Consider the following 16,196-nt stretch of genomic DNA (forward strand, 5'->3'; position numbering starts at 1 on the left):
TCCTAGTCAAAACATTACACCGTGTATATGTAATATACGACATGTAGTCTATCCGATTGATCTCCTTATTGTTAACCTGAAAGAGGGAAAACGGAAAACAAGTCAAAAACTAGGAGGCTATCCCCACACGTGTGTGTTTTTGAAGCTATTCCGGGCTTTGCTAATTGTCCAGCCTGAGAAAAGACTCACCATCAAGCAGATCGTTCACACGCACCTCAACATTTACACACCCTGATCCTGCAACAAGTTTCCACTTGGCTATTCTCTTCTCCTCCGTTTTTATGTATTAACTAAATGTAAGAAAACATGCTGTCTAAAATGCAGTTTTTTTTTTCATTGTCCTGGTTTTCTGGCAAGACTACAACCAGCAAGTTTTAATTGGTAAAGAGTTATTCCAAGTAAGATTGTCCATGTTTGTAATGATATACATACATGCATATATGTGTATATGTATACACACACACACACACACACACATATATACACACACACATTCGGGCCTCCCCTCCCGCCCCCGGCTCGCCAGCCTCCACTCCGCCTCTCCTTCTTCCCTCCCCTTTCTCCTAGCCCCTCCTTCCAGTTGAGTCAGTGGCTTGAAACTTTTAAAAGCTCAGTGCTCCAACTTAGAAAAAAGCTTTTTTACGAGGTATCAGCACTTTTCTTTCATTAGGGGGAAGGCGTGAGGAAAGTACCAAACGGCAGCAGACTTTTAAACTTTAAATAGACAAGTCTGAGTGTCTGAACTTGCCTTTCCCCAGTCTCTCATCCACCCAGGAGTTCCACGGCTTGGCGCGCCTGCTTCGCTCCTTTTAAGCGACAGAGTAAGTTTTTTTTTTCAACTCTACCTACTCGTTTCTTTTTCTTCGGGTCCAATTTTTCTCTCTTTGACTTTATGCATGTAACTACGTAATTTGGGTTTAACTGTACATGTAGTGACCTTCACGGGTTCCGGAGTTTCAATGGGAAGATTGAAATTTCCATTTTGAGATTTTAAAAGTTTTTGGTTTTTGGTGGTGATGCAACAGGTAAAAGGTTCTAACCTTTCCGATTCTTACAAGAGACTCTTCTATTGGACTTTGGTTCTTCGTTTGAGAGCGTGATTGTGCTTAATTATTGGGAGCGGGAATAAGTGTCTTTGGTCTGTATTGTTGGGGTGGGTTTGGGCGGGGGGGGTAAGGGCCTGGATTGGGGCTTTGATTGACTTTACAAAAAATCAAAGTGCAGATTTGCCTAGCGTGCTTTCCTATCACATTGTACACTTGGCGCTTTCTCTTGTGGAAAACTTGATTGATGTGTGGAGTCTTGAAAAGCAAACTTCTTTTGTAGCCAAGCGCTTTGTTACGGCGTGCGGCTCCCGGGTGTCCACGTGGTCCCCTTCCCAGCGAGTCTCCCCACGAAAGCAGGAGGTAGCGAGTTCCGAGCCTTAGCAGTATTCAGGCTGGGAAGTCCGTGTGGGTATTGTGTGTGAACCACCATCGAGGGAAGATTGGGGACCCCTCAGGACCGCCAGCCCTTTACCTCACATTGGGCAGCCTGGGCGGGTGGTGGTTACTTGGGAGTGGCTGGAGAGGGGGACAGGCGTTTGGGGAGAGGGTATGGCCGCATGCGTTCCTGGAGACACCTACTAAAAGGCTAGCTTCTGGAAAGTGGAGGGAAAGCAATCAGTGCCTTGCAGGCAGCGACCATCCCCCAGCCGACTTGCCGCCCGGCGGAGCCTACGGCGCTCGCTGCAGGTCTCGGCGCGCCTGGGGGCAAGCGGGAATTGCAGCCAGCCGGCGCGGGACGGCGGTTTCAAGGGTTTTTCCTCTAGTGTGTGCTGTTAAGAAGGATTCGCTTTTGTTAGTTTATTGGGGCGGGGGGAGGCGGAGGTAACCATTTATTGTGTGGACCACAAACGCAGCCGTGCATGTCAGTGCCCTGTAGAAATCGGGTCTCTATCCGCAGCCTGGATTCTTGCTGTGACCCTAGAGCGGGAGGCTTGGCACCTCGAAAACCCTAGAAGGCGAATTAAAAAAAAAAAAAATGAAAGCGCAGCGGGGCGCTTCCTGCCATCTTAGCCGCTGCCTCGCGGGCTTCGGACGGCCCCAGCCTCGGGGTGTGGGGTGTGGGGGGGTGTTGCAACTGCACCCCGCCCCCTCCCATCCCCAAATCCGCACTGGTCCCCAACTCGCCTCGTAGGGAAGCCTGGAGGGGGAGAGGCCAAACGGTGGAACCAACCGTGATTGACCTAATTAAAGCTGTCAATCTCCCCCCCCCCCCCGGCCAGGTCTCTCCCCCCTCTTGCTTTCTCAGCTCAGTTTCCTCGCGATCGCTCTGCGGGACCCCGGGGAAGGGAGCCTGCCTCACCACCTAGCACCACAACTCCCAAGTCGCACTTGTAACTTCTGGAAGTTCTTAAAACTTCCCAAGGATGAGGCGAGATGGGGGGAGGGGACCCGGAGGGACCCTGAAACTTGTTCTGGAGCTGGTCCGTGCGAAACTGGAAAACTCAGACCAGGAGCGGCTCCCGCTCGAGTCCTCGGATCCCCCGCACGGAGGGCGGACCTGGTGTGGGTCAGGTTTTGCTATGGTTTCTCCTTGACCCACGCCAGACTCAGTTTCCCCTCCCCCAGGAGGGCTTCCGTTACTACCCCCCCCCCCCAACATACACAGTTGTACAAAAAGTAGGGTCGGAAGAGAACTAAGAGGTGTGGGTGGGTGGGGAACAGGGAGCTTTATTCAGACGTGGGGATTCATTTCCTTTGCGCCCAAACCAAGTTACCGAAAACGAGAAAGATGTTTCATCTCTCCCACTGAAACGTGGGGAACACTTAAAAAAAACACCTCAGAATTTCTCGGGAAGAAGCTCAATTTTATTTATTTAGTTTACAGAAGGACTGCTGATGAGATGTACCTATTCACATGTAAAAATACCCCTTGGGATAGAATAATTAGTGCTTTAGGCAGGCCAAATTGAATTTTTTAAAAATACAGCAGTCGCCATAGGCACATTCTGTCCTGGTGTTGTGAATTCGGGATTAGTGGAATGTGGCTCCCAGATGGTAAAATATTCTGTGCCTCACAGTCGCATATAGGGGCCACCTGTCTTTTGTCTATCACTGTCTAAACAAATTTCCAGTGCCCTTTGAGGTTTATCACCACCGAGTTTCACACTCTTTCCATTCTAACTGTCCCTCAGGAAATACACCCTGTAGTAAGCAGCTACACACCCAAGGTCACTTTGCTGTTTAGGTGTTTCCAATTCCTGCCTTGACAAAGGTGAAGAGTTCCTGATACCTTTCTTAGCTTGGTGAGGACCTTAGAAACTTACATGCCGGAGGAAAAAAAATGATAAAGGAAAGTCACCAGTGATTAGTACCTGTTATTCTGAATTCCTCCCAAGGTTCTCTTTGAATGCCTGTGTTGAAGCATATACAGTTTAGCTCTGGAAAGGGTGTTTTTAAGTCATTTCACTTGATGTTTTGATAAGGGAGAGATAGAGATATGTTAGTTAAATGGGCTAGACCCCCACCCCCCAATTTACTGGTACAAGTTACCGACACTTGTTTTCTGCTGGGGTGCTGCCCCCCTTAGCTTTTTTCACTCAAGGCTGGTGCTCTATCCTTTGACTCACAGCTCCATTTCCGGCCATTTACTGGTAAATTAAGAGATAAAAGTCCCATGGACATTCCTAACTAAACTAGCTTCAAACTTTGATCCTTAAATAAATTTCAGACTCCTAGGAAGCTAGTGTTATAGTTGTGAGCCACTGACACCTGGCTTTCATAGATCCTTCAAGAATAACAACTGAATTTTCTTGGACCCCACATGCGAGTGTTACCTCAATCAGAACATTGAGGAGAATACTGTTAAGCAATTCACTTGGGTTTGAGCATCATACAGGGTGTGTTTGTTTATAGGATTGCAAATGACTGGACTATGCAAATGGGAGCTAGAATTTAGGAAGCTTTTGCAGTTAACCCTAGTCACTATCAAAAAATGTTCTAGTCTGCAGCTTCTGACTTAAGTATTTTTCCTGTGGCGCACCCATAAGCTTACTTGAACAAACTTTGGTTGGTGGAGGAGTTGTCTCTTGGTGACCATCTTTTGGGGTGGTGTTCTTCAACATGTCTCTCCTTGGCCTGTAGAAACAGATGATATATACATATATACGATAAGATGATTGAGGAGAGCTAGGAAAGAAAAGCAAGGTTGTGTCCTAGTTTTGTGTTTTGATCTTATCTTCCAATTTTCCTCAACCCCCAAAAGAGAAGAAAGAAAATAAAAAAAACAATAGTTCATCAAAAACCTTCAAGAATGTAAAGGTGTGTCAGTTCTTTACCAAGGAATCTGAGACTAATCAGGAAGGACTTTAAACAGAGTAGATGTTTACGTAGAATAGATTTGATAGACCACAGACCTAGGCTAACCTTCAGCTCTCCAGACAGAAAGAAGCAAAGGTTGGGTGTTATCTAATGAAATGGGAATGTTTTGGGTTTTTTTCTGCAATACAAGATTCAAATCTCTACCCACTACATAGATACGCGTTGTGTGAAGATGTTCTATTAACTAGGGTTAGCACCACCTCTCCTTCACCTTTGGCCTTTTTTTCTCCTTTCCATTTTCCCTTGTCTTCTTGTTTACCCTTGAAGGACACAGCTTTAAACTTTTTCTGCAATAGTGTCCTTGGCTGTAATGAACTTGTGTTATAGTTTGTTAAGAATGTGCAAGACTAGAAAAATAGCAGTACCAGGACCTCACCTTAAAAATGACAGAAGCTTCTTTTATACTTCACTCAGTCCTATTGCTTACTTAGGAATGATGTCAAGTGTTGTCTCAACAATCAGTGCTCTCCTTGACTAATCGTCATTTGAAAATGTAACAGTCTTAATAAGAAGGCCCTAGTTGTAAAGTCATTCGGCAGATATTTACACAGCATTTCTTACTCTGTTTAAGTACTAGAGGACAGAACTAACTCCCCTGACCGTTTATATTCTGATTGAAGAAAGCAGATAGTGATCAATAAGCCCTAATGGACCGGAAATAAATAAACTCTGGGTTGTTTTAAAAAGTAGGACAAAGGGAATAGGAAGTGACAGGACCGGTAGAAGGATGTTGCTGTTTCATACGTGGTGGTCAGGAAGCTGGCTAAAGTAGTGATGCCTGAAACCAGTGGAAGAGCCATGTGGGAGGAGCAGAGCTGATTCAAGACTAGGTTGGCAAGCAGGGTGCCCAGGCTACTGACCTGGGCAGTAAGATACTGATAATGACTGAGATCAGGCAACAACAAGGAGAGTGCCAGGAATGGGTCTTAGTCTGGTTTTCTTTATTTTCTTTTTCTTTATTCTCTCTCTCTCTCTCTCTCTCTCTCTCTCTCACACACACACACACACACACACACACACACACACACACACACATTCTGGGGCTTGAATTCAGTGCCTGGACAGCTTTTTGCTAGTTAGTTGGCCATAAACTGGCTTTGAACTCAGCCTCGTATGCTGGGCTTCCAGACATTTTAGAAAACATGGTTTTATTCTTTTGGTTACAAATGGCTTTCATCTTAATTTCCAATATAAAAATTTGGGGGACCAAACCTCACTTTAATTTCCAATAATTTACTTGCCTTCATTTCCATCATAAAAAGATAGGGAACTATATCACTTTAGTTTCCAATAGTTTTACATAACCTTCATTTCTCCATCCATTTCCTAGTTGTAATAATTACTAAAATATTAATGATGTGGATAGACTTTGGCTTGCAGTTTCTGCTTGAAGACTGTAGCAAATGAAACAGGGAACACATTTGAAATTGGAGATTTATTATTTTTTTAAAGAGATTTCTTTTCACTCCGGAGATCTCAGAGGAGTGGCAGGGAAGAGTCCTGGTGCCCAGAGCTGCTGTTCTTGCTCAGCCCCGTGGACTTTTCACATGCTCTGCTCTGGCCTTTTCTGCTCTCTTGACATTTCCTGAACTCCTAAGCCTTTGGAACAGGAAAACACCAAATATGCTGAGGAATCAGTGTTTGCCTGCTGACCTAAAAACCTTACTTCAGAACCACCTGGGATTTTTCTTTAAACAAGTAACCAAAAAATTTTAAACTCTGATTTCTCAGGCCCCACCTTGTAGAACTAGTGACTGAGGAAGGCTAGGAATGTGTGTTAGCAGATGATAGGAACTGAGTGTGAGGTACCTCAAAAACCCGAAAAAGACCCAGAGTGCTAGGCCAGGTCACACTGGGAGTCTGCCTCAGGGGAGAACAAAGGAAAATGATCTGACCTGGTATGCAGGAGTTACTGAAGGGCGACCCAGCTGCTGTTAAATCTGCTCAGCGTGAGAACTACACACACAAGGAATCTAGAAGTGAAGGATATGAAGGCAATATGTAGTTGATAAACCAAGGCCTGGGAGTCTGCAACATGATTCCTTATCGTAAATACCTTATATAAAAGGCCATGTTTCCCAACTAAGATTGGGGGGGGGGGGTGAGGAAAGTTTTAAGCTGGGAATGGGAAGAACCACTTGTCAGAGCTCTTGATGTTTGTGGCAAAGTGAACAAGCATATAGCAGTAGAAGATTTTGTTGCCTTTTGAGCCCCATGATGAGCCATCACATTTGACAGTTACTTATCAATGACAGTGGTAATGACAGGTATCTACATGCTACAGGATGCAGGATAGCTGTCCAATTGGTAAATCCTGTCTTATCCAGATGAAAGGCTAGAACTCATTAATGCAAATGACTAGTGTGTGGGTTGCAATTAAATTGCTACTGTGTTAAACAAATACTACTTACAATTTACCAGTAACCCAATTTTTGCAGACTGTGGCACTTTTGAAAGGTAGACTCTCAGGATCACATGAAATCCAGTTTCATTTTCCAGAATGGGAAGCATATAGTAACTGCCACAAGCGTCCTCACAATCATCTTTTCCTTTGAAAAACAAGAAAGACCTGACTAAATGAAAACTTGTTGGGTCCGATCATATGTTATTAAATTTGTGCCGAGATTTACTATTGCATGCATGAATGATGAGATGCAGGCAAGCAATTTGTCATTGGATGCTTGTTTTTGTTTCTCAACAATGGAAGTATCTGAGCTAAAGCAAATGACAATGGCAAAACACTTTGTAATTCTTTTTTTTTTTTTTTTTTTTTTGCCAGTCCCAGGGCTTGAACTCAGGGCCAGAGTACTGTCTGTGCTCAAGGCTAGTGCTCTACCACTTGAGCCACTCTGGCCTTTTCTGTTTTTGTGGTACTGAGGAATCCAACCCAAGGCTTTGTACCTTCAAGGCAAGCACGCTACCACTAAGATGTATTCAGACCAAATCTGTAATTCTTTACCAACAGAATGAGGGCTGATCATCATACAGAAACAGGTGGTGTTGTGTATACATCTTCATCCCCAGGCTAGTATTGTTTCACCTGAATTGTGGGGTTGGTTCCCCCCATCCCTATCCTGGGGCTTGAACTCGGGGCCTGGGCTCTGTCTCTGAGCCTCTCTGTGCTCAAGGTTAGCACTCTACCAATTTCATACATACCACAGCTCTACTTCTGGTTTTCTGGTGGTTAATTAGAGATAAGAGTATCACAGATTTTCTTGCCTGGGCTGGCTTGGAACCACGATCCTCAGATCTCGGCCTCTTGAGTAGCTAGGATTTCAGTTGTGAGCTCCCTGCTAGGTTTTTCTTTATTATTATTATTATTTTATATATTTTCTCATCCGACCACCTATCAAGACAAAATTACTGCTTTCAAGCTTTCCCTTGGCTTTTTAACACTATAAGCATCTGGGCTCTTTGGGTTCACTTTGGTTTTCTGAAACAGATTTGTGATGTCTAGCTCATGCTGGTCTGATGTTCTTTATGTATGTGGAATTCAGGAGACCCTCCTGCATTACCCTCCAGTGCTGGAATTACAGGGATGCACCACTATCCCAGGATTTGCCTCTTCAAAAATATTAATCTTTTTGAGCTCCTTGTCTCTTTTATCATTTAAAAGAAGGAATGAAAATTAGGAGCATAAATTGACCTCAGTAACTTTTGAGATCACTGTCAGTTTTATAGACCTCTCATCCTCAATGACGGAGTCCTAGGCTTATAATACTAAAGACGCATAGTACTTAAGTTGAAAGCATAGGACCAGGGTCCAAAGCCCAATAAGGGAAGTAGAAGATTTAGTATTTATTTTAGAGGTGGTTCTACCTAGAGAACATGGTATTCAATGGTGAACTTGAGTACAGACTGTTGGACTATAAATGATACTGCTTAAGAAAGAAGCTAGGAATGATAGCTCACATCTTTGTCTCAGAACTTGGGTTGGGGATGCAGCTGAGTGGAAGAGCACTTCCCGGGCAAGTACAAGGCCTCGTCCTTGCTCCTTAGTTTTGCACAGACACAAAAAAGGCAACAGTAATCTCATGAGTTGAGAATAAAGCCTGAATGAGAATTTGATGTCTATTTGGGCTACTTTGTGAGCTCAAGGCCTGACTGGGCTACATAGGGAGATTCTGTCTCAAATAAAAGAACAATCATAGTGTGTGTGTGTGCAAGGTAAGCCTGTGTAATCTGTTCATGCATATTCTTGCCTCTGTCTTGATTGAGACCCTTATGTTGTGAATACCACAAACTACATTTTGCTTAGGCATGTCTCAGACACAGGCTTACCAGTCTTCAAGCTAAGATTGCCTTTCACCCTGTAGGTAGGTGCTGTTGGTTCTCAGGGATCTTTTTTCATTTTGTTGGGAGGAAGGAAGGAAGGAAGGAAGGAAGGAAAAGAAATGACACCCTTGGGAATTGAAAAACACAGCACCAAAATTTCATGATTGCCATATTTTGACTTGTAGCTGAAAGGAGAAAGAAACTGCTGACTTGCAATCTGTTCTCAAGAAGTTGTCTTTTTGTGTTTTCTCAGGAGGTGCCCAGGCAACATGGGTGACTGGAGCGCCTTAGGGAAACTTCTGGACAAAGTCCAAGCCTACTCCACAGCTGGAGGGAAGGTGTGGCTGTCTGTGCTCTTCATTTTCCGCATCCTGTTATTGGGGACAGCAGTTGAGTCTGCTTGGGGCGACGAGCAATCTGCCTTTCGATGCAACACTCAACAGCCTGGCTGTGAGAACGTGTGCTACGACAAGTCTTTCCCCATCTCCCATGTGCGCTTCTGGGTCCTGCAGATCATATTCGTGTCTGTACCGACCCTGCTGTACCTGGCACATGTGTTCTATGTGATGCGAAAGGAAGAGAAACTAAACAAGAAAGAGGAAGAGCTCAAAGTGGCCCAAACAGATGGCATGAACGTGGAGATGCACTTGAAGCAGATTGAAATCAAGAAGTTCAAGTATGGCATTGAGGAGCACGGCAAGGTGAAGATGCGCGGGGGGCTGCTGCGCACCTATATTATCAGCATTCTCTTCAAGTCAGTCTTCGAGGTGGCCTTCCTGCTCATCCAGTGGTACATCTATGGCTTCAGCTTGAGTGCCGTCTACACATGCAAGAGAGACCCCTGCCCGCATCAGGTGGACTGCTTCCTCTCACGCCCCACCGAAAAAACCATCTTCATCATCTTCATGCTGGTGGTGTCCCTGGTGTCTCTCGCCTTGAACATCATCGAGCTCTTCTATGTGTTCTTCAAGGGGGTGAAGGATCGGGTGAAGGGAAGGAACGACCCCTACCACCCCAACGCTGGCAGGCTGAGTCCCTCCAAAGACTGTGGATCTCCAAAATACGCTTATTTTAATGGCTGCTCCTCACCAACCGCCCCTCTCTCGCCCATGTCTCCTCCTGGCTACAAGCTGATTTCTGGTGACAGAAACAATTCCTCTTGTCGCAATTACAACAAACAGGCCAGCGAGCAAAACTGGGCCAATTACAGCGCAGAACAAAATCGCATGGGACAGGCAGGGAGCACCATCTCCAACTCCCACGCCCAGCCTTTCGATTTCCCCGACGACAACCAGAATTCTAAAAAAGTGACAGCCGCACTGGAACTACAGCCACTAGCCATGGTGGACCAGCGACCTTCAAGCCGACCCAGCAGCCGCACTAGCAGCAGACCTCGGCCGGATGACCTGGAGATCTAGACACGGGCTGGAGAACGTCAAGATTCCACTCCATTTGTGGAGGAGATCAAAAAGGTGCTGTTGCTGTGTGCGCCTTGAGGTGTTCATTTTCGTTCTAATGGAGGTGGTACTTACACAAAGCCTTAGATTTAAGGCTTGGGGGGAAAAACACAAAAGACATAGAATACACTAGGTTGGGGGAGGGGTATCTAGGGGGAGGTGGATGGGAAGGGAAGGAGATATGTAACCTGCTGGTTGGTATTTAATGTAGTGGATTCAAACAAGTTCCAATTCTGTATTAGGAGAGGGTTTTATCTCCCCCCACCCCCAACACACACACTTAAGAATGGTTTCTGTGTATGTGAATGTGTGGGTGATAATTATGGCTGCGGGTCTTTTTTTTTTTTTTTTTTTTTTTTACATTTTTTGCTTTACCAAGAAGCTGAAAGAACTTTGTACAGGAATAGTAAATACTTCCTGAACATCCTATTTTTCAACTAGAAAAGGACACACAGTTGTCCTTATGTCCCTGCTCAAACATTCCATTGTTAAAATTTGCACTTTGAAGGCCTGACCCTCCAGGTGTCAAAGGACTTGCGCTACTATTTGTATATTTTTAAGAAATTCTTGGTATCGATTAACAGTTCAGACAAGGCCCACAGAAAAAAAGGTTTTCCCTACATGTGCTGGTTCTGGTGTCCATTTTCTTTAATCCACTTCATAACATCTTTGCCATTTCTTTCCCCATCATTCCTCATCTAGGACTCACATCCATCAGATGCTTTCTGTGTACATTTTTTATAATAGTTGGGATGTCATTTACCATTTAATCGCATTAGTGTCAGGGAAGCAAACCATTCTCCATATTTAAATCACTTGCATGTGTCTGTATGAGAAAGTGTGTTTCTATTTGTCAATGTATTGGTACAAGTAAATGCAGTATAAACTCACAAACACAGATTTGAAAATAATACACACAGTGTTCAAAGTTGAACCTTTCTCATGGATTTTGTGGTGTGGGCCAATATGGTGTTTACATTATATAATTCCTGCTGTGCAAAGTAGAGCACATTTTCTTTTTTTAAAAAATGATTTCTTCCATGTATCCTATTGTGGGTACTGGGTTTGTTAATTATGATTAATTTTTGTTTCTTCTTTTTTTTTTAGAATGTAGCAGTAATGCTATTACTGAAACAAATGATTTTTCTTTTCTGAAATATAATCATTGATGCTTGAATGATAGAATTTTAGTACTGTAAACAGGCTTTAGTCATTAATGTGAGAGATTTAGGAGAAATGCGTAGTGTGGACTATAGAGTTTGCCTAAATGAGTTTTGCAGTAACTGATGATGTTCTTGGGTTTTTTTTTTCTTACTTAATACACATTAATTCAGAAATCATATTTGGATTTGAAATGTCTGGAGTGACCAGCCACTTTGATGTTTGCACTAAGGTTTTATTGGGAGTGCAAGAGAGGTTGAAAGAGATTTCAGTAGTACATGTGTAACTAATTTATTTGAACTCTATGCTAAAGACATCTACTAGCTGATCTTCAAATGCCTTTTTTTAAAACCCATCACAGATGATTGGGAATGCTGAATATCAAACATTTCATGTCAGCTACATAAATGGTTTTGTACAATGAAAAATACTAATTTGTTTGACATTCCATGTTAAACTACTGTCATGTTCAGCTTCATTGCATATAATGTAGGCCTAGTCCATCAAATCATGTGCTCTGGAGAGTGTTCTTTATTCAATAAAGTTTTAATTTAGTATAAATGTATTGTGTATTTTTATTCTTTCACTTAGGTTCATCTATTCAAAATTATCAGATATTTCTCATGGCTAAAATGTGCAAATAAGATTCACATTTTCAGGGATTTCAAAAGGATTGTCAGGCACTGGTAGCTCCCACCTATAACCCTAGCTACTCGGGAGGCTGATATCTGAGGATGAGAATTCAAAGCCATTCCAGGCAGGAAGGTCTGTGACACCTCAAAATGTGGAGCTGTGGCTCTAAATGGCAGAGCACTAGTCTTGAGCAAAAATGCTTAGGGACAGTACCCAGGCCCTGAGTTATGTTCTGTGGAGCACTGTAAACATTTTTGGATGCCTTTCCAAGGGAGAAGATAAGGTATCCAACTGTTAAGTTTGGAATAAAAGTTTTGTTTTGTTTTGTTTTGTTTTGCTCTACTAGAGATGAATATGAGAGCCTGATACTTGGCTAAGCACATACTCTCCCATTAAGCTACTTTTGCAACTGCAGTAAAAGTAAGGTTTTGAGATATTAGTTTGTGAAAGTAACCACAAAAATCAAAAGGTGCTGAAATTTTATGAGAACAGTCTAAAACTTAGATCCCCTAGCTTTGGCCTTCCAAATGCTGGCATTTCAATCATGTCACACAGCCTGGCTCAATAATTCTAGGCAATTACTTAAAATTTTCATCATTAAAGTCACTTCAGGGGTATTTCACCCTTCTGCAACCCAGAACTTAGGAGAGTGGAACAAGATGATTGTGAGTTCAAGACAAACTTTGGTGTACATAGAAAGGCCTATGCAGTTATTAGAAATATTAAAGTATTAGAAGTCCCAAGGTAGTTTAATCTAGTTCTTACGCATGGTGATAATCAAGTTTGAAGTTAAGAGTTCCATGCTTGCCAGGCAGACACTTTGCCACCTTAACATAAAACAACTAGCCATTTTGTTTGTATATTTTCTCACAGACTGGCTTGGACAGTTATTTTGTTTATACTTTCCATATACTTGGACAAGTACTGTGGAACTGAGCTGTTAGTTGAGATTGGGTCTTGCAAGCTTTTGCCTATGCTAGCTAGCTTCAGACCCCAATTTTCCCAATATCTGCTCCTAAGAAGCAGGTGTTGAGTCAACAGGTGTTGGTCTGCTCCCTTGGTTTTAAATGAACAATGACTAGTTTCAGTCTATTCTTGGACAGATTAGTGTCAACATTTCATAAAACACTCTTGCTTTCCTAGTCTATGTATCTCTGCATCTCAAATGGAAAGGTGATTTGTGTTAAGTATGAATCATAACCATAAATTGTGATAAGGCTATGATTAGATTACCTAATGATGAAATGAAAGGAAGAGGTTATCAAATGTGTGCCTATGTGAAGAGAACAAATTCATCTTGTAAAAAGTCATAGGAGCCAACCTAAACATTTTTCAATCTTTCCCAAGGTTCTCACAAAATATTACAGGAGTATATTTGTGAAGATATAGATATATATGTGGGCTGGAATCATGTTTGTGTAAATATCTGCATGCATAACACCAGCATTAGCACAGCCTATTAGGTATGGTACATAATGTCTATAATCCTAGCTACAAGCAGAAGGCAGAGACAATAGGATCACTTCTCCAGTTCAGGAGCCTTATTTCAAAACCGACTAGGAGAAAAGTCTGGTGAAATAGATTAGCTAGTAGAGCACCTGACTACTATGTGGACATTTTGGGGTTCAATCCTCAGTACAGCAAAACTAAATTTAAAACTATTAAAATTAAGATGAAATGAATAGTGAATCTCTGAACAGTAAGATTGTTCACCCTTTTGTCCTTTCTTTACCCCAAAGTATTTTTGTGGAAATCTTGCTATTAAGCCAGGCACTGGTGGCTGTCGCCTCTAATCCTAGCTACTCTGGAGGCTGAGATTTGAGGATTGTGGTTCAAAGTCAATTTAGGAAAAGGAAGTCCATGGGATTCTTATCTCCAAATAACAATTAGAAAACCAGAAGTTGTGCTGTGTTTCAAAGTGGTAGAGTGCTAGCCTTGAGTAAAAGAGCTCAGGGACAATACCTAGGCCTTGAGTTCAAGCCCTGTGACTGACAAACAAATTCTACTATTCATTGCCTGAGCATCTTTCAACTGTTTTCTCCCCGACCCTATAATTCCCCCCCCCCTTTTTTTGAGGGCGAGATGTGCCAGAACTTAAATTCAAGGCTTCTCTCTCACGTTCGGCTTTCTTGAGATTGGTACCCTACAACTTGACCTACCCTAACCAGTCCAGAATTCTGCTGGCTAAAAGTGAAGTCTAAGACCTTGCCTGAACTGGCTTCAGACCGAGATTGGAGTCCTGAGTAGCTAGGATTACAGGTATGAGCCACTAGTGCCCAGTTAATTTCTCCTTGTTTTTACTCAGACAAGGTCTCACTCACTATCTTATGTAGTAGTCCATACTGGCCTTCAGCTTATAATTTTCCTGCCTCAGCACCTGAAGTGCTGGAATTACAGACTGGGTTGTATCACTAGCACCAAAACAGTGGAAATGGAACTGTGACTCAAGAGGTAGTGCTCTAGCCATGAGTGGAAAAAGATCAGGGACAGTGTTGAGGCCCTGAGTTCAAGCCCCAGGACTGGCACAAAAGGAGGAAAGAATTCCATACAAACTTTTTTTTTAAATTGTTTTCTGAAACAGTCTCATTAACCATCGCTGTAGTTTACTCTCATCCCAGCCCTTGGAAGTTAGCTGTTCCTTTACCTTCTTTCGTGAAAACTGAAGAACCATGTCACCTTCCCAGGGTTCTTGTTTCCTGCCCACACTTCGCTGCTTCTAAAAGTGTTCATAATCCAACATACCAAAACATATGTGCTTTGTACTAGGAAGGAGAGCAAAATAATGAAGTTTGGAACCTTGAGTTCTCTCTATAAACAGCAGCACAGCAGTAGTGTAAGAAACATGTTTATGATCTTTATGGACTCTGCCTTCCTGCTTTTACCTTGGTGGGGCAAATAGAGCTAAGCCTTTGACAAGTTAGAATTTGCCCCTAGTAATTGTCAGTACTCCAACTCACGGAACACACTAAGAAACATTGCCCCAGGATCACTAGAAGTGTATCATGTAGAAAAGAGCTGATTTTGGAGGGGGAAAAACATTTAACATTTTTATCCTGGCCTTCAAAAGTGTTGAAGTTTTAAGTTGGATTATTTTGTCTGGCTCCCAGATGTTTCTTGCAAACGACTAAATGCTAATTTGGGCTGTGACTATGATGTGCAGTGTAATTTTCAATGCCCACACACTTTCCTGTTGTCAGGAGGAGGCACCCACTTTAGAAGACAAACCGGAAGTCCAAGATTTATTTAGTACTCTGAGCTACCTGCCCCCATGCCGAATGGGGCAAAAGAAGTGCCTGCTCTGTCGTGTGTGTGTGTGTGTGTGTGTGTGTGTGTGTGTGTGTGTATGTGTGTATGGTTTTCTTTTTTTAAAGGCTGGCATTCTAACAGATGAACTACAGCTCCATACCCAGCTTTTTGATGATTATTTGGAAATCAGAGTCTCACTAACTTTCTTGCCCAGACTGGGTTTCAAACTGTGATCCTCAGATCTCAGGCTCCTTAGTAGTGATTTCTCACTTGAGCCATATCCCCATGTCTGACTTTCTGGTTTTTTTTGGTTTTGTTTTGTTTTGTTTTTTCAGCCATAGGACTTGAACTCAAGGCCTGAGTACTGTCCCTGAGCTCTTTCACTCAAAGTTAGCATTCTACAATTCAAGCCACAGCTTCATTTCTGGTTTGGGTGGTTAATTGGAGATGAGAGTCTCATGAACTCTCCTGCCTGGACTGAAATAAATCTTACGGACTTTTCTGCTCAGGCTGTCATAGAACCTTGATCCTCAGATCTCAGCCTCCTGAATAGCTAGATTATAGGGGTAAGCCACCAGCCCCTGGCATTTGAACAATTTTTATATGTAGTTTATAGCCCAAGTTTAAATTTTCCTCAATTCAGACCAATTAGAATTAATTGACCTTAGTACTTCTAAATATTCAAGTTTCTTATATACAAAAATTTATTTAAAGATAGGTTCTATTGAAAAAGTAGTTAAAGATAGTTAAACATTCAATTTTTATAATTGGATTTCCTGTGTTTGACTATGCTCCTCAATGACTTCCTTTTGGGGGACAAGTCAAAAACACTTGGAGCGTCAAATTTCAGAACGACTGAAGTAAATTGGATGTTAAATGGAAACATATCCAGCATTTTGTAATCTATAATTCAATGGAAGTTAAAACAATAAGAGATTGCTTGGCATTGGTAGCTTTAGCCTGTAATTCTAGCTTCTTAGAGGCTGAGATCTGAGGATCTCAATTGGAAGCCAGCCCTGGCAGAAAAGTGAAACTGTGGCTCATGTGGTACAGTGCTAGC

General features: G+C 42.6%; 1 protein-coding gene across 2 annotated transcripts; it reads left to right on the forward strand.

Moving 5' to 3' along the window:
* The first annotated feature begins 590 nt into the window (after window positions 1–590).
* Gja1 (gap junction protein alpha 1) lies at window positions 591–11,818 on the forward strand. 2 transcript variants are annotated; one of them, XM_048353997.1, is made up of 2 exons: window positions 591–821; window positions 8,893–11,818. In XM_048353997.1, the coding sequence occupies exon 2, from the start codon at window positions 8,909–8,911 to the stop codon at window positions 10,055–10,057; it is 1,149 nt and encodes a 382-aa protein (XP_048209954.1). In that variant the 5' UTR covers window positions 591–821; window positions 8,893–8,908; the 3' UTR covers window positions 10,058–11,818. The 2 variants fall into 2 exon arrangements, with proteins under 2 accessions (XP_048209954.1, XP_048209955.1); XM_048353998.1 differs by having other exon boundaries at window positions 8,896–11,818.
* The last annotated feature ends 4,378 nt before the right edge of the window (window positions 11,819–16,196 follow it).

Source organism: Perognathus longimembris, chromosome 9, assembly GCF_023159225.1.
Source record: "Perognathus longimembris pacificus isolate PPM17 chromosome 9, ASM2315922v1, whole genome shotgun sequence".
Lineage (NCBI taxonomy): Eukaryota > Metazoa > Chordata > Mammalia > Rodentia > Heteromyidae > Perognathus > Perognathus longimembris.

Excerpts from the sequence above, each read along its gene's own strand:
- Gja1 (XM_048353997.1), top strand. The coding sequence starts at position 8,909 with ATGGGTGACTGGAGCGCCTTAGGGAAACTTCTGGACAAAGTCCAAGCC.